Consider the following 18,917-nt stretch of genomic DNA (forward strand, 5'->3'; position numbering starts at 1 on the left):
AAGACAGAACTAACATTTACTCCTGAGGGTAGAAAAATTGTCTTATCCACTCCTGTAACTCCCAGGCCTGGGACAAAGTTGCCACCAAATGTGTCGCTCGCACAGATATGCTTTTCCAAGTGATGCCACAAATGGAAAACCCAGATGAGCGTGCTACCGCTGTCCTGACCACATCTCGTACACAGCTAACTTCAACAGCTGAGTAAAAGATCTTCTTTACCTGCTGTATTAGTAGCCCACTGCTGCCACAAACTTAGGGGCTTAAAACAGCACAAATGTATTATCTTAGAGTTCTGAGGTCAAAATCTGAAATGGGCTTCACTGGTCCGAATCCAGGGTGTCAGAGGTGTGGGCTCACTCTGGAGGCTCCAGAAGAGAAGTTGTTCCCTCACCTGTCCCCTTGTTCAGCGTCCAGAGCTGCATTCCCTGCACCTCTGGGCTCAGGGCCCCTTTCCCCACCTTCAAAGCAGCACAGCCTATTCAACTCTCTTACACTGTCTCACTGTCTTCTGTCCGTCCACTCCTTTGTCATCTTCTTCTAAGGACCCTTATGATTATATCAGGTACGACTGGATAATCCAGAATAATCTCCTATCTCAAAACCCTTAAACTAATCTGCAAAGTCCCTTTTGCATATAAAGTGACATGTATAGGTTCTGGGGAGCAGGAAGTGGACATCTGGTGGGGGCACATTCAGCAGACCACACCCACACTCACCCATTTAACAGCAGGGCAAAGGTCTCCCCATTGTCCTGCCCCCCGGGGACAGCTGGCAGACATTCTTGGTTGTCACAGCTCGGGGTATGGGCACCAATGGCATGTAGTGGGTAAGGACCAGGGATGCTGCTAAATATTCTGCAGTGCACAGGACGGTTCCCCAACCCAACAGACGATGATTTGGCCCCAGATATTCTCGTGCTGAGGCTGAGAGACCCTATGATAGGGTATGTCTGTTTCCTCAATTTTCTTTTTTTTTTTTTTTTTAAGTTTTTATTTATTTTATTTTTTTTATTTTTTTATTTTTTTGGTCTTTTTGTCTTTTGTTGTTGTTGTTGTTGTTGTTGTTGCTATTTCTTGGGCCGCTCCTGCGGCATATGGAGGTTCCCAGGCTAGGGGTTGAATCGGAGCTGTAGCCACCGGCCTACGCCAGAGCCACAGCAACGCGGGATCCGAGCCGCGTCTGCAACCTACACCACAGCTCACGGCAACGCCGGATCGTGAACCCACTGAGCAAGGGCAGGGACCGAACCCGCAACCTCATGGTTCCTAGTCGGATTCGTTAACCACTGCGCCACGACGGGAACTCCATGTTTCCTCAATTTTCTCAAGCTACAAAACAAACTGTGAACCTGCACCTGTCTAGCAGCTGGAGAGTCAGCCTTTCCAGAGTTCTTCCTGAGGAGCGTTAATATCCTGAAAGAGGCCCTAGGGGCACAAATCGGTAACCTTGGGAGAGGCCACGAGAACAGTACCTCTACGGTCTGATACCTGGCCCACAAGCCACATCTGAGCAGCCCCACTGGGAGGTGACAGTCACTCTGGGAACATGGTGGCAGGGAGTAGCTCTACTCTCAAGGAGCTTCAAGGTCAAATACTGGTATTTAAAGGAGCCAGCAGGAGGAAAGCTAAGTCCAGCCCTCTGCTCCAGTTGCCTCTTCTTTCTAAGATGCTGTCAGAGCTATCAAAATATCATCTTCACGGCCAGCTGGATGATCCGGCAAACTTTAGAGATTGTAGAACAAATGTCAGCCACTCAGCTGGTGTGGCACAAGCCTTGATGGTGTCTGGGTCCCCGTGGGCCTGGAGCACATGGTGAAGAAAGCTATCTGCCATCAGTGGAAAGTTCCAGCAAATGCATCCGCACTGAAGACCAAATGACCAGCCAGACCCAATGCCCTGATGTTTCCAGAGTTACTGCATTTTAACAGAGGCCATGAGAAACCCTGGAAAGGATACAGGCTCTGGTATAAGCAGGTGGGGCCTTAGTTTATTGTTTATGATCCATGCGTGAGAATGAGGATTTGGAATTTTCAATGAATATTTGATGTATATACATCTTTGATTCATACTAACTATATATATTTCTATATATATATAGTGTAGTGTGTGTGTACATATATAGAATGTGTATAGTGTATACATATATGATGAATATATATAGTATTCTATAGCACTAGAGATGTGCCTTCATGTTATATTCTCCCATATATATATATATATATATATATATATATATACACACACACACACACACACATATATACATATAGACTTAATTATATTTGAAATGGTACTATTCATGTGTTACTTGTTATTGCCTGTCCCCACTGAAATGTAGGGCCCTGGAGAGAGAGAGGACCCTCCCACCTGGTTCACCTCTGTACCCTCAGGGGCAGCACAGGGCTGGGTGTGGGACAGTTGCTCAGGGCAGCTGTGATCCAGGCAGCCTGTGTAAGGTCTTAACATCAGCCATAAGACTTACTATAACATTTTGACCAAGACCTAACCTAATGGTTCTCATGCACGCATACCCTTGCACGAGAGAAGCAGGCCTGCAGCTGGGCCAAGAGTGTCTCCCAGCTGGAGAAAGAGGAGGAGCCTGCTTGATTCTAAGACACAAAGACAATTTAACTGGCGTTACCCCAGTTTCTCCTGTCACATCCCTCTCAAACTGTCCCTCCAGCCCACTGGCTTTGCATCTCCCTGACAGGTCCGCATACCACCTGACCACCACAGAAGAAGTCCTGGAGGATAAGGGCTTGGGCCAAGGGCAGGGGCCCCACCCACCCTCACCAGGGAGCGAAGGGTGGGGAGGGGGAGAAGCAGAGAAATGGGGGACAGAGGAATGAGACTGGCCATCCCAGAAGTGACCCTGCTGCTGTTGCTGTGCCCTTGCCTGCCCTCCCAACCCGGCGCCATGCTGGGCCAGAATGAGTGCTGTCTGGGGTCCAAGCCTGGTAGCTGAGAGGAACGGCCCGCTGGGCCCCAGAAGGGATCGTGGCAGAGGAGGTGAAGTTGGCATGAGCCTGTGCTCAGGCTGACCCTGGAGCAGTTCTTGTCCCTTGGTCCAAATTCTCAATGATGAGTGGCCTGGATGAGAAAAGCCTGCCTAGCACAGAGAACTGTATACAATCACTTGTAATAGAACATGATAGAAGATAATACGAGAAATGAATATATGTATGTATGAATAGGTCACTTTGCTGTACAGCAGAAATTGGCACAACATTGTAAATCGACTATAATAAAAAAATTTAAAAGAAAAGAAAAGCCTCCCTATTACACTGTTGGTGGGAATGTAAACTGGTGCAACCACTGTGGAAAACAGTATGGAGATTCCTCAAAAAACTAAAAATAGAATTACCATTTGATCCAGCAATCCCACTCCTGGGCATCTATCCAGAGAAAACCACGACTCAAAAAGACACATGTACTTCAATGTTCATACAGCACTATATACAATAGCCAAGACATGGTAAAAACTTAAATGTCCAATGACAGAGGAGTGGATAAAGAAGCTGTGGCACATATACACAACAGAATATTACTCAGCCATTAAAAGGAAAGAAATAATGGCATTTGCAGCAACATGGATGGACCCAGAAATTTTCATGCTAAGTGAAGTTAGTTAGACAGTGAGACACCAACATCGTATGCTATCACTTACATGTGGACACAATGAACTTCTTTGCAGAACAGATACTGACTCATAGTCTTTGAAAAACTTATGGTTTCTAAAGGAGACAGGGTGGGGGGTGGGGGATGGGCTGGGCGTTTGGGCTGGAAATGCTATAAAATTGGGTTGTGATGATCATTGCATAACTATAAATGTAATAAAATTCATTGAGTAATTTTAAAAAAGTAAAAAAAGAAAAAGAAAAAGAAAGAAAGAAAGAAAGAAAGAAAGAAAGAAAGAAAGAAAGAAAGAAAGAAAGAAAGAAAGAAAAGAAAGAGAGAAAGAAAGAAAGAAAAAGGAAGGAAGGAAGGAAGGAAGGAGGAAAGAAAGAAAGAAAGAAAGAAAGAAAGAAAGAAAGAAAGAAAGAAAGAAAGAAAGAAAGAAAGAAAGAAAGAAAGAAAAAGCCTGCCAGGTAGAATGATGTCACCCAATCAGAGGCTTGCCGGACACAGAGGAGCGACACGTGCCTAGGGTTGAGGATCGGTAGGGTGGTCCCCTTTGTGCCAAGAATAAATATATTTCATCTGCTCCTGACAAAACTCCCCAAGGCAAGAGTTACTGGCTGGGGTTTACAAACGAGAACCCAAGGTTCAAAGGGCTTAAGGACAGATGCAGCTAGGTACAAATCAGGGTGAGACACCAGGCCTGTTGGTCCACACCAGGAGCTTTCCACCATGCAAAACGGGAGGCAGCACCTTTTCTTCCAAGTGACAGTCTCAGGAGACTGCCAAGGGGACAAGCAGAGAGGACCTCAAAGTGCTCCGTCATGACTGAGGCAAGGTGAGGGGAGAAGGAGAAGCTGCAGCCCAGTGACGGCAGGAGGTGGGAATGAGCTCCATGTTGTCACAGCAGCCTGGAGCTTGCTGGGCCCGAATGCACAAGAAGGCCTGCAATGGAGAGCACTAGGCTTTCCTCTGGGCAGCGTTAGGCCCAACCCTCACCCCAGGCTGGCCGTGGAGCGAGCCCCTCAGCCCTAGAACTCCTTACACCTCTAAGGGGTCCAGAGCTCAGTGGGTCCCTGAGGGTAAGATGAAAGGTGAGGCTTAGAAAGGAAGTGGAACAGCATACAGGGATCACCCCACATTTCTTTTTCAGGGTCTCTTCCGTTCTGCCCCATTCCCAGGAATGAGAGATGTTTGACACAGGAAGACGTCACTCATGAAATCTGTAGGCCTCTTTCCTTGGAAATCTTAAGAACCAGAAAAAATCTTTTGAAGATCATTTAACTGCTGTCTTTCCTGGAACTGGAGGTCACCATGAAGCTTCAAGTTCACAGCTGTCCCCAGTGTGCACGCCTAGCCTAATAACATTGCTCCTGCCCAGGTCCTGCTCAGATTCCCCCACTTTTCTCTTCCTTACAGTCACAGCCTGCCAGAATGAAAGGGCTTCAGGAGTCCCTTCTGTCCTCACTCACGTTACCCAGGCCCAGAGAAGGTGAGGTGGGTGAGATTTTCCCAGCATCACTCGCCACAATCTAGCACAGCAGACTCAGGACCCAGGGCTCCTTCAGCTGGCTGCCTCCCTATGTGGGGAAGTTGCAGGGAGACCTCACAGGAGAGCAAATCTAAGAGGGTGACGTGTCTCTATGGGGCAATGAAACTGTCCTGACCAGTCGTGGTAGTGGTAACTCAGCAGATATACTAAATTTTAGCTCAATAAAGCTGTTTAAATATTTTTCACAAAGAAGGAGAGAGACACCCTGCTGGCAGGATCCTGGGGGCAAGACTGAGCTATGGAAGCAGCCCGGGCACCCCACTCCCCTCATCCCAGCCTCCCGGCTGCTCCCCAAACACTGGAGCCACTTTCTGAGCCCAAGGCCTTGCCCTTGGCTCTTCCTTCCTCTTACACTTACCTCCAGAGATCTGAGGGGCTGGCTCCCTCCCTCACATCTCTGCTCAGAGGTCACCTCTCAGGGAGACCTTCCTGCTGTCCTAGCAAAGGCTGGACACAGCTCTGTCCCCAACCCCGCCTTTCTCTTCCCAGCTTCAGAGCCAAGTGCCTACCATTTTCTAATATATAAGATCAAATATTTGTTTTGTTCATTGCCTGTCTCTCCCTACCCATGAGAGCAGGGCTTTCTGACTGTTTTGTTAATTGCTCATTTCTGCGCCCAGTTCCTAGTACCGTGCTTGGCACATAATAGGCACTTAATAGTTACTGAATAAGTGAATACATGTCCCCATTACAGTTTCTGCTCAAGCTTCTGAACAGGCAGCTCGCAGAGCCTCCCCCGAGAAGCCCCACTGGTCAGCCTGCCTCTGTATCCCTTTTCCTACCAGCATTTCATGCACAAACATTTCCAGGTGGCCAAGAGCTATTTCATCTGTGTTAACTGCAGTGAAATCGACTGCAGTACCTCCCTCGCATCTTTCCTGCCGCCTTAAGAACCTTCTCTCGCATATACACATGCTTTCTTTTGCACTTAAAATTTGTTCAAAGGGAAAATCTTACATCAAGTGTTCTTATCACAATTTAAAAAAAAAACCTTTCCTTCTCTTTGCTTTTTCTCTTACTTGTCATGGCAACTTAAGCCAAAAGGCCTCAGAACTGGATGCAAGTTCAAGCTGCACAGAAAGCACCAAAAGGGTTTATGTCCCTGCCTAGAGTCCTTGCAAGTTCTGTTTAAGAATGTGAGGTTTTAATGTTCTGTGTGACAAGAGGCTACTGGGAGCTGAAGGAGGACTGTGACCTGAAGGCGGCTGTTCAGGGACCTGGGTGTAGACACTGAGCAGGTATCTGATGGGAGAGGAGGAGGGGTGATGTCTCAGAAGATAAATGGAAACAGAGGCGGAGGGAGTTCCTTCTCCAGCGAAACGAGGGAGGCCAAGTCTGTTTTCAGGCGGGAGAAGCAGGCTTGCCTGCTTCATTTCAGATTCCAGTGAAGGCACAAGAGAAGCAGAAGGTTGTGGACAGGAAACTGCGCATCTTCTCCTCTGTGTTTTCAGGAGGCTGAGACACAGACATGGGATGAGCAGCCTGGAAGCTGGGATCAGGGGCTGGAAGATCTTTGTACCACGTGGTCTGAGACCCCATCGTTTCTCTCAGAGGCTGTGGCCCCAGCTCAGCCCCGGGATGAGGTGGGGGGAAGGGGGCCACTCCACCAGGGTTAGGGTTAGGTCAGGCACCAAGACCCCCTATAACTCTGCACAGGGGGGTTCGTTTTCTGATAGTGTTTGATTCAGTGAAATGATTTTTTTTTCTTTTTAGGGCCGCAGCTACCAGATCTGAGCTATGTCTGAGCTCATGGCATTGCCAGATCCTTAACCCACTGAGCTAGGCCAGGGATTAAACCCACATCCTCACGGATTCTAGTCAGGTTTGTTATCAGAGCCACAACGGGAACTCCTGAAATGATTGTTGTAATAACAAATTTACTTCTTTGTAAGGAGGAAACTGAGTAGTAAATTCACAGGTCTGGTGAAGAGCACAGATCTGTCACCCACGGGCCACACAACCAGATCACCATCACTTTACCAAAGTGTCACCCAAATTCTACATGATCAAGTAACCAACTCTCACATCCCAGACTTGGAGGCTAATGGCTAAAGGCGACTGGACAGAGAGTGGAAAGCAGTTTTCACATCAGAGAAAAGAAACCTCCCAAGAGGAGAGAAGCAGCCCTGGGCTTCCCTTGCCTGGGAACCGGAACCTGGAAGCTTGGTCCTCACACGACAGGAGCCTGGCAAGCACCCCCCAAGATGCCCTTCGTCCTCATGTGGGAAAGGAGGAAGGGCCCCTGGGCTGGCAGCTGAAGAAAAGGGCGCAAGAGAAACTGGGTGAACACTTGCCACTCTGCGGCACCCAGATGTCACCAGTCGGCTTGCGCTGGAGAAAGGAGAAAATGTGAAACCGAGGCACACGCCGCTAGAGGCTTCTGCTGTCAGAGGGGCCCCCAAGTGAGGGCAGGAAGGAAGGAAACTATTAGGGAGGTTGACACCAAAAGGATGTTAAGACAAGAGGCCTAGTTTGCATCTTTTTTTTTTTCTTTTTCTTCTTTTTAGGGCTGAACCCAAGGCAAATGGAGGTTCCCAGGCGAGGAGTTGAGTCAGAACTGCAGCTGCTGGCCTACACCACAGCCATAGCCACAGCCACAGTAATGCCGCTTGCAGCAAAGCCAGATCATTAGTCCACTGAGTGAGGCCAGGGGTCAAACCTACGTCCTCATGGACACCAGTCAGGTTCTTAACCCACTGAGCCACAGTGGGAACTCCCTAGCTGCATCTGAGAGCTCAACATTCATTTACTAGAAAACCACTGCTTTGGGGCTTGGTGTTTAAGGACATGTGCCAAAGGGTAGGTGTCTGTGCAAACCCATTCCCGACAGCGTCTGGCCTACAGCAGGGTCCTGGCAAGTGGGGGTGTGAGGCCACGGGAAAGTGGGCATCAGAGCCAATAAGAAGGATAACTCCTCCACAGGAGTTCAACGCAAAAGGCAGGCTCGAGTGCTGCGTGGGCGTCAAGCGCTCCCCCATCCCCTGCCAATGTTCACGTGAAAGCTTCCAAAAACCCAAAAGTCAGGAAAGGTGATAGAGCTACTAACTCTTGACCTGATCCCCCAAAACCCACTCCCTAGATTGTCCTCCAACTCAACGTACCAGTTAGAGCCCCCACCCCTTCCGCTGCTGCCTGAACCAGCCCTGCTGAGTACTGCTGATTCTGCTCCAGAAGAGCCCTCCGATCTGTGTGCTCAGCTTTGTCCGTCACGCTTTCTCAGCCCCTCAACTCACCCCTAACCCCCTATAGCTACATCTCACTGGTTTGATCAGCTCTGGTTTTCCTCCCCACACAGCAGCTTCTTTAAGAGCTGATCTGATAACACAGCTTTTCCAAGTAACCCTTCCCACCACCACCCTCCAGCCCTGCTGGGTCCTTTCACTTTCTGGAGCAAGCTAGGCTTTTCCTAACCCAGGGCCTTTGTACATGCTGCTCCCTCTGCCTGGAAGGCAGTTTCCGCTCTTCCCATAGTTTTGTTCACAGTCAACCTGAATGTCAGCTCTCCAGAGACACTTTCTCTGATACCTCTGCCCCTGCCCAAATAAGCTCTCTCCACACCTCACCCCCTACTTTGGTCTTGGCACCATGTTTGTCCACTTAAAGCACTTAGCACAACATGCTGGCTATCTACCTCTTTCTGTTACGTCGCCCAAGAGAGAACAGAAGATTTGTGAGGGCCTGGACCAAATCTGTTGCCCTCAGCACAGAGTATGGCACCTGACTTAATGCATCTTTGTTGAATGGCAGACTATCAAGTGACCATAATACGCCAGGCAAGAAGCTTTAGGGGGTTATATGCATCTTGCTGGACCTTCACAACTACCCAAAGTAGCCATTAGACCTGCTTTGCAGATGAAGAAGCCCAGTTAAGGACATGGACTCGCTCCACGCCATAAAGCCAATAATCAGCAGAGGCAGGATTTATACGCGGCTCTGTTGGCCTTCCCTCACTATTCAGAACTGTTTTCCAATCTCTGTCACAGTCCAGAAGATTCATAAAGCTTTCAGCAGACACAGGCTCACTATCAGTGTAAACGGCACATCAGGTAACTTGCTCCCTTTACATCATCAGTTTTTTGTTTGTTTGTTTTTGTCTTTTTGCCATTTCCTGGGCTGCTCCTGCGGCATATGGAGGTTCCCAGGCTAGGGGTCAAATCGGAGCTGTAGCTACTGGCCTACGCCAGAGCCACAGCAACGCGGGATTCGAGCCGCGTCTGCGACCTACACCGCAGCTCACGGCAACGCCAGATCGTTAACCCACTGAGCAAGGGCAGGGATCGAACCCATAACCTCATGGTTCCTAGTCGGATTCGTTAACCACTGTGCCACAACGGGAACTCCTACATCATCAGTTTTATCTTTATTTAAACTTTTCAAGACATCAGATTTAAGGAAGACTCCCCCAAAGGTACCCAGATGACTTTAGCATAATGTCTGTGACTTATTACTATGACTACTATATATATATATATATATATATATTTTGGTCTTTTTGTCATTTTAGGGCCACACCTGTGGCATATGGACATTCCCAGGCTAGAGGTCCAGTTGGAGCTGTAGCCACAGGCCTACAGGGATCCGAGCTGCATCTGTGACCTATACCACAGCTCACAGCAATGGCGGATCCTTAACCCCTGCGGGAGGCCAGGAATCAAACCCATGTCCTCATGGATCCTATTTGGGTTTGTTAACCACTGAGCCATGACAGGAACTCCCTATGACTATTGTATTTTGACCTGACTCTGGTTTTATAGGTAAATTGGATACAAATCCATCCTATGGACTAAATACTATATGGTTGACCCAGTGATAAAAGAGGAATAAAAGGTGGAGAGACGACAAGTAGCAAAAGTGGAAGAGGCTAGCATTGGGCAAGATCCATGGAAACTCACCCATTATAGCAACAGTGATCTTCCTCATCTTCTACTCACATTAATGGTATAAAGCCGTCAGGTGTCACCAAAGGTCCACCAAACAAGGCCAATTAGCCACAATCTCACTAGTAAAGCTGGGGGTTCAAGTCAAAAAGTGTATCTGCAGTAAAAGCTCTACCGTTGCCAACAACAAAATGGCCAGATGCTGCCCGAGGCCTTTGACATTTGTCAGGACAACCCTCTGGGGTAAGCACTGATATTATCCCCATTTCAGAAACAAGAAAACTGAGGAACTGAAAGGCTTGGTAACGTGTCTCAGGTCACACAGCTGTCAAGCAGCAGGGTGGAGTCACCTGTCTTTACAGGCTGCTGCCCTCTAAGAACTCACAGAGTCCATGTCACCAACAGGTCCCTTCCAAGGTCACAGGCTTTCTCTTCTCTCACCAATGCCTAATATTTAAACTGATTTTCTTTAAAGGACATACATTTATTGCAACTCTTTGTGGGAAAAGAGAAGGAAGGCATCTATCCCACATAACACAATGCTTTGGTGACCAGCAGACATTCTAGAAGTTAGGCAAGAGGAACACGCCACGCGCTTCTGACCTCCGTGATGGTGACGGCAAATTTCCCTCCTTCCCACCAACCCAGCTAGCCCTGCAGACCCACCCTCATCTTGGGGACTCAGAACCCAATGACAAAGACTGCTGCTGACATTTGTTGAGCCCAGCAGTTCCCAATGTATTTAACTGTGAAAGTCTATTTCAAGAAACACCTACTCTACACTCCAAACAGATGTGGGGAAATGCTCCCTCAACCTTGGAGCTACTGGCACAAAAAGAGGGACGCGTGGGCGGAAGAGCCAGGGCAAGTTTCCCTGGGGAAAGTGGGCATAAGCAGCATGGCTCTCATCGCCTCCAGGCTCCTGCGCACAAAGGCTCCCTGGGCAGCCCCTTGGCCTTCTCTGACCTTGGCCCCTGGGAAGCAACATCTGCTGCCCCTTGAGTTTCCTGTCCAGGAACTTCGCATCCAGCTGCTGCGTTTATAATCCAAGAAGGAAGGGTGGGCTGGGCAAGAGGGCCAGAGCAGGATGAGCCGGGGGGCTGAACATGGGTCCCCCTAGGACCCCGCCCACACCACTGCCCCAGAAATGAGAAACACAGCCCTGTGGGTGCCTGCAGCGCTTGACAGGTAATAAAGTGCTCTATGTGCTGTACACCACCGCATCCCCTCCCAAACCAGGTATGACCATCACCTCCCCGGTTTTACCAAAGAGGAAAGGTGACTTCCAAAAGGTGAGGAGCAGAATGCAAAATCACAGCAGGTGTAAGTGGTTACCAGGACCCTGGTACGGAACGAGTGTCCATCAGAAGCTTGCCCCCTGCATCACCCTGCCACCTGCCTCAACTAGGAGGCAGGGATGTGGCCAAAGTTTGGAAGAGGAAAGATCACTTGGCCACACAGGCGATAAGGTGGGGGTGGGGGAAGATCTGAAACTGAAGCAGCAAAGGGCAGCTTAGATGGGGTCTCAGACAGCAACGGGGAGAGACGGAGGACTTGGATGGAAGGGAAGGGCCCTGCCCCGGCCCCAGCAAACCTGCCGTGGAACACACTGCCTGGGCTCAGGAGCTGCAGCCCGTGGGGTGAGGGCAGGCTGGGTGTGGAGGTTCTGGCGGGTGGGCAAGGAGGGTGCCTGGCACTGGGCACCTCATCTGGCACCAAGGGCCCATGGGGGCTCCCTCAAGGCTTGCAGAGCAAGGATGTGCACTTCAGAGGTCACCCCATGACGCAGGTCTTCCTCCAGATTGAATCACCAAGCCAGGCTCCCAGTGCTGATAACCGACGGCACCCTCTAAACCGCCCCATGGTCTTTCCTCCAAGAGCGAGGAGGAAGCAGGAACTCCCAGGGCCCCTGTCGGGCAGCCACGGGCAGCCAGTCACACCGGTTCATTGCCCAAGCAGATGGCCTGGCTGCCCATGTACCCCAAAGACAGGCCTCTGCAAGGTTCCTTGTGTTCCCCAGTCCTGCCTGATGCCAGTGGGAGTACGTGTGCATGAGCAGAGTGTGTGCATGGGAGAGGCGATACCAGGCGCTCATCAGCACTGCCCTCCTTAGCTTGGCTTCCTGCTCAGCATCCAGACGTCCCAGCAGGAGCTAGACATCTAGTTAGCACCTTCCACTCTCTCCTGGCCTGGCCTGCTGGGGCTGCAGACACCGGCTGGGCTCCAGCTCCAAGCAGCTGGACACCCCAGGGCTGCGTAAGGCCTCTTCCCGACAGTGGGGGCTTCGGAGGCCTGAAAGCTGAGGTTGCCAGTGCGAGCCCTAGAGGATTTCAGTTCGCATCCCTCCTGCATTCTGCTTCCCAGAGGTGGAGGCCGGGCCTGCCTCCTGCCAGCAGCCTGCACACCTGCATTCCAGTGAGTCAGTGGGATGGGGCAGGCACTTAGACTCCTGGCCCAGTGGGCTCTGCAGCCAGTGCACAGTGGCACAGAGAGGGGTGCCTGAGGTGCCTTTTCCTTTGGGGACACTTGAAGCTGGGGCTGTTCTGGCTCAGGGTGGGCAGGGGCCTTCACCCAAGAGCCAAAACCGCTGGGTTCAGAACTCAGTCCTTGGGTTCTAAATGCCAGGATCAAGCCCACTGGCCTGAACAGCTCAGGCTTCTCTGACCGGCCTTTGAAGATGAAACCCCCTTTCCACACAGTTGACTAAGGGATTGGAGCTCGTAAAGTGCCGGCCAGTCTGGAAAAGGAAGGAGGCAATGCAGTCGGATGAAAGGCCTGTGTGTGTGTGTGGGGGGGGGTTCCCCTGGAGCACCCCCTGTAGGTGTTCATGAACATGGTAGCACTGAGGGCCCTCAAGAGCAGCTGGAGGAGCTATGGGCCCAGAGGAGAGGACCAGGAGGCCAGGAGGCAACCCCCTCCCCCAGCTGCCCTACTCCCCCAGATCATACTTGTTCATGCCCTCTGGAGTCAGGAACCTCTGGGCTGAGTCCCTTCAGCAACATCTCTGCTTGAATATTCTTAACGACGGGAAACTCACTACTTCCTTGACAGTCTTCCATCACCAGATGGCTCCTGCCGTTTCAAATGTCTCCCACACGTTGAATTGAAGAGGTCCCCCTGTGGCTCCCCTCACCCTTTGGAACGACCATTCTTCCCCGTCGTCCCTTCACATGTGGGGGTCACATAGCTCGGGTCTTCCCCAGATTTCCAGCCCCTGCTCATCCTAGAGGTTCTCCCTTGCTGGAGCTCCAGCACCCCTCCCCCCCAGCAAACATGCTCTGACCACCACACTTGCAGGCTGATTTGATCTGGGGTCTGACTGACATTGCTGTCCTGGGGCAAGACCCTGCCTTGACCAGCGGAGGACAACCTGGAAAGGGCTCAGGCAGCCAGGAGGCCCTCAGAGGCTTCCTGCTGCTGCTGAGACAGTGCTGTCCCAACCTGGCCCTGAACACCTCTGGGCTCCTCAGAGACCCCCTGGGGCCACAGAGGCCAGCAGTAGGGAGGGGGCCAGTGAGCAGGGTGCACTGGGCTCCGGACCCCCACCCCCAATGACCTAGACCAGAGGTACTTGAGCCTGTTGTATAAATGGGGCTTCTACATGTTATAAATGGGTTTGAAGCCAGAGCACCACAGCTTAAAACTGGCTAAAACTGCTGATGCAGCCTGACACGATTGAGCCTCTTGGGCACGTGCCATTCTGAGGCATCTCCCCATCCCACATACATGCAAACACCACAGCTCAGGCCAGCACCAAGAAAGGGGGCCTTCCCCCTGCCCCACCCTCCATCCCGATCAGGAGGCCAGGGCCCCTGTCCTGCTCTTCCTTGGACACTGAGACCCGGCTCTGCTCTGCTGTGACGGCGGGGCAGGCTTGCACATGGGTTCAGGGCAGAAGGTGGCCCCAGCCCGGGGCGGGGCGGGGCACTCACAGGGCAGCGTCTCGGCGCGGCTCTTCTGGATCATTATGCAGAGCTGTAGCACCAGTTGGGGGGCGCTTTCCAGGAAGGTCTCCAGGAGGCGCAGCATGTTAACGTCTGCATATTCGTACATCATAGCCCAGTAGAAGCGTCGCTGGTGTTCCTTCTGCCGCTGGCTCTGAATCCCCAGGTACATGGTGCGGATATACCTGCCGAGAGATGGGACAGAACACAGCGTGGGTTGGGGTGGGGGCTGTGGAAGGGCCAGGCCATCCCCCAGACCGGGTCCTCTTCTTTCCCCTGAGTTTTGCCAGGTGTTTGGACCAGCTCGAGGGCTTCTTCCAGCCCATGGAAACAGGCTAAGCTCTGCGGGGGTGGGGAGGGGCAGTTCAGGGAAGGAGTCAGGCAACTTGCTCCGTTCACGGCCTCGGATTGTTCATCTGTAAAATGGGAAATGAAACATGGGGACCAGATGACCTCACAGGCCTGCCAGGCAAACATCACAGGTAATCTCAGAGAGCAGGTGGGCTTGCTCAGGTTCAGGGTCTCAGGAAGAAACTTCCAGCAGTGTTCTCACCTCTCTGGAGGAGGAGGAAGAAGGGAATTAACATTTATGAAGCTCCTACTAAGATCACTTGCTTGCTGCCACATGTCGCCTGGGTCCCAGGTGCCAGGCAGGTATGATTCCCATGTAGGACAGATGGGGGCGGGGGCTCACTGGCTTGGGCTCCATAACTAGATGTTGGAGCGACCAGAGGCCGGCCCCAGGCCGACGACACCAAAACTCATGAGTGACCCCTCCACACGAGGGAGACACAGTACCTGCAGTGAGGCCTCCGTCTAGATGTGGTCCCGGACTCAGTCACACTGATGCACTGAGGCCACTCCATCCAGGAGGGACAAGGGGCAAAGGAAGTAGGCACAGGTGGATGGGCTCTGGGTTCAAACTCCTGCTCTGTCATCTGCTAATTGTGGGACCTTGGATTAATTACCCCAACTCTGTGTCCTTCTTTCTTACTTTTCTGGAACACAGGGGAAAGAATCACAGCATCACAGGGCTGGTGGGAAGATGGGGGAAAAAATTCGACGGCTGGGTATGTATCTTGGGTCGAGGTAAGAGAGCCTACTTGTCTGCCTCACTGTCACCTAAACTTTGGAAGCTATCTCCCAGCCACAGTCAAGGAGGGGATGGAAGGCGCCATCCAAGACAGTCCAGGCCCAGAGGAGGTGGCAGTGCCAGGACAAAGGCAGCTTCAGAAAGCACAGCTTTGCGGGGCCAGTTAGGGTCAAGAATGTGAACCATAAACTGGGGCCACAGCCAACAGGACAGAACCACACTCCCGGGACTGTATATCACTGTGCCTTCTAAAAGGCACAACCTCTCACAGAGGTTGAGAGCATGGTTGACCCTCTGTATAACCCCAAGCACTGTCAGGGGTCCATCTAAGACTGCTGGGTGGTCTCTTCTCTCTGTCCCCATCCCCATACTCACTCTCCTGGATTGAAGCAGAAGCCTCTTAACTGGCCTCCCAGGGTCCACTCTTGCCCCAAGACAACACATTCTTTGCACAGCAGCCAGAACACTTCATGAAAATCCTAAATGTAATCACGTCACCACCTTTTCTCATCCCCCCATGGCTTCCCATCATGCTCAGGATAAAACCCAAGTCCCCTCCCTTGGCTCGTGGGGCCATGCCTTCCCCTCCAGGCCCACTTCTCACATCTGCTCTGTCTCTCATGGATGTGTGAGCTTGTGAGTGTTCACGCCACCCTCTCAGTGCCTGTGGATGCAGAAGGAAGGTTTCTGTGCCCCAGAGTTCGGAGTCCTACAGGCCAGCACTGTCACAGCAGGGCAAAGGCAGCCCATGCCCACATTTACACCACATTTCTTCTTCTTCCCGGGGCAATGGGAGAAGTGGGCGTTGGCAAAGAACCTTACATAGACATTACAGAAGTCCATGCTTTAGAAGCAAAGATGCAAAAACATACATTTGTAAAATAATTTAAAACTGGACAGTGATGCTCCTCTCTAGTTCTAAAACAGTGGACCACCCTCCTGGGTGCAAATCTCGTACTGGCTGATACCTGCCTCTCCCAGCCTCACAAGGTGGCCCGAGGTGGAGTGACAATTATGTGGCAGAGCTAAGCCTCTGCATCTGGTCCCAGGCCAAGGCAACACCAGCACCCAGACTCACCCATCTGACCTCCCGCCCCATGTTCCCCAAGCCACAAGCCCCTCTGCCTATCATGGTCAGGGCAGTGGAAGATGATGAGCCCACAAAATGCTGGCTCAACCATAACATCTGCCAGAGAAGCCAACCTCGAACTTCCTCCGTGAGAACATCCCAAGGTATGGGAGGAGGGGAGGGTGGGAATGGGCCAAGCCAGAGCCTCCCGCCATCAACACCATCAACGAGCAAAAGCTACCAGGAGCCCATGGTGCACCAGGGCCAAATTCAAGACGAAAATTGGAAATCATGACCCTTGGGACACCAGCTCACTCAACCCCCCACCCTGGAGTGGGAGCTAAATCACAGTCCAGTTCAAAATTCCCAGTCAACGGCCTTCACTTATTCTGCCACTCCTGCACCCTCTTCTTCTCTCCTTAAGTCCTTGGGTCCCTAGTAGACTACATAAAATCCAGAGTGGGTCTAGGTGACCTCTGGGGCTGCACAGCCTCTTGCTAAGCCTTCAGCCCCTGTACATAGGCAGCCTTGGCCTATGGCCACAAGGTGGCGCCAGACCCTAAGCCACGCAGGAAGGCTGCTCAGTGGTGATCTCATCCCCAGCCTGCCACCTCTTAAGGTCTGCACCTTCCAATGCGGCAGCCTGGGATGCAGGGGGCAGCAGCGGTGAAGCTGAGAGGCAGGCCCAGATGTGTCCCAGGGGAAAGGAGGGTCTCCTGATGCAGGAGACATAAGGTGGCCTGCTGTTCCCTCACCTTCTCCCCTATCCTGGCAGGTTCCAGAAAACTCACCTCCCCCAGGGAAGGTAGTTCTGGAGAGAAGACACCCAACACCCCTCCTTCTAATGTGCTTCTACCTGGATTTTGTGTCACCTCCTGTCACACCATTTCTCTCTGAAGAACATCGGATCATGAAGAATACGTATAAATTCAGGGAGGCAGCCTGTCCCAAAGGGGCGAGGACTCAGGAAAGCTGGGTCTGATCTGCCATCTGCAGGGCTGCGTGACCTTGGGCAAGTCACTTCCCAGGCTGGGTCTGCTCTACTTACCCCTCAGAGAGGGGCAGACGTTGGGGGGGGGGGATCTCTAAGCTTTTGCCTCTGTTTTATAACCTCGTCCTTCTGTGGCTTCTCAGAGCCTAAAGGATGGCCTGGTATCTTTACAAATAGTACCTGGTGTTTGTCTGGCACTCATATGTGCCAGGCACTGTGCTGAGCATTTTGTACTTACTAACTCATTTAATCATTGCAACAAATATTGGAGGTAGATGCAACATTACTTTAACTTTACAGATGGCAAACTGAAGCACTAAGGCTAAGACCCACCTACGTAAGTGGTTGGGGAGGGCTTCAAGCCCAGCAGCCTGCTTTGGGGCCAGTGCTCTCAACTCCTGCCCACACACCTCTCAGAGGTAGACCAGTTGTCTTTTTTCTCTGAATTTAGTCCAACTACAGTGGAAAATCACTGTTTGCCCCAAACACCTGGGCTTTCTTCCAGTTCTCTCACTGGCTATATTACCTTGGGAATATCTCTTACCCTCATGGAGCCTCAGTGTTCTCATCCGTACGATGCCTGGCCCAGAGTAGGACCCTAGGACATGACGGATGAATGGATGTACACCACCATGTCCCCTTGGAGGGTCTCAAATGAGGCAAAGCCTGTGAGAGTAGATGGGAGACCAGAAGCCACTTATGGCAGCTATTACTGCCTCCCTGCCCTCATCAAGGGGCTCTCCTCCTGCCTTTCCTTCAGCCCACTCTGCTTATTCTCCTTACAAGGCTATGTCCTCTCCTTGCTTTGTAAACTAGAGAATTGTTTAAAACTCCTTATACCTCTAGGAGAACTCTCTAGTTCTCTGAGCACATTTTCACTTTTACAGCAGCGCTTTAAAGGAGACACAATTGTCATCTTTTACCCATTGGTTCATCTGAGATTCAGAGAGCCTGAGTGATTTGGCCAAAGTCACATAGCCCATCATGGTTCAGGTGAATCAGAGGTTTTGCCCAAACTATGTTGCCACACTGGGAATTAGCTATAGCTCTGCCTGAAATGAAGGGAGATAAGTCATTTCCCTTAAAAAAGCAGAAGGTTGAACAGTTTCACCTGCCTAGACCTACAGTCCCATGCTGCTTCTTATGACACCCTCAGATACAGCATTTTGAAATCTCTGACTGTGGAGAACAACACACCTGCCCAGCCCAGAAGCTTCAAACAGGGCTGAGGTTTTGTGAGGCCTGAAGCTTAGAGAATCTTCATCAAGAAAAAGAAGTAAAGTCTACCAAACATTTAAAGTAGCACCAATTCTACACACTTTTTTCCCCAGAAAATAAGAGGAAAGACTATTTCCCTATTAATTTTATGAGGTCAGCATTACACCAGACAAACACCATATAAGAAAATTAAACTACAGACACTATCCTTTATAAACACAGATGCAAATCTCTTCAACAAAATACCGCAAATCAAGTCCAATGATATACAGAAACAATGACAAGACATGGACAACTGGAGTTTACCTGGGGAACATAAGGCTGATTCTATATTCAGAAGTCCACTGATGTAATCAACTATATCAATAAGGTAAACCACACATCACATTAGTTGATGCAGAAAGAAATCATCTGATAGAATTCAACATCTTTTCATGGTTTGTTTGTTTGTTTTTAAACCTCTCAGCAAACTATAAATAGAAGAGAACTTCCTTAACCTGACATGGATGAGAGACATCTACAAAAACCCATAGTTAATTTCACACTTAATGGTAA

At 50.8% G+C, this 18,917-nt stretch overlaps 1 protein-coding gene across 1 annotated transcript in view; it reads right to left on the reverse strand.

The window, feature by feature from the left end:
- The window catches only part of XKR6 (XK related 6), a 293,984-nt gene that overhangs the window by 12,256 nt on the left and 262,811 nt on the right, over positions 1-18,917 (reverse strand). Inside the window, 1 exon segment of the mRNA XM_021073068.1 lies at positions 13,980-14,176. Within this exon segment, the coding sequence (XP_020928727.1) occupies positions 13,980-14,176 (197 nt within the window).

This window comes from Sus scrofa, chromosome 14, assembly GCF_000003025.6.
Source record: "Sus scrofa isolate TJ Tabasco breed Duroc chromosome 14, Sscrofa11.1, whole genome shotgun sequence".
NCBI classification, from domain to species: domain Eukaryota; kingdom Metazoa; phylum Chordata; class Mammalia; order Artiodactyla; family Suidae; genus Sus; species Sus scrofa.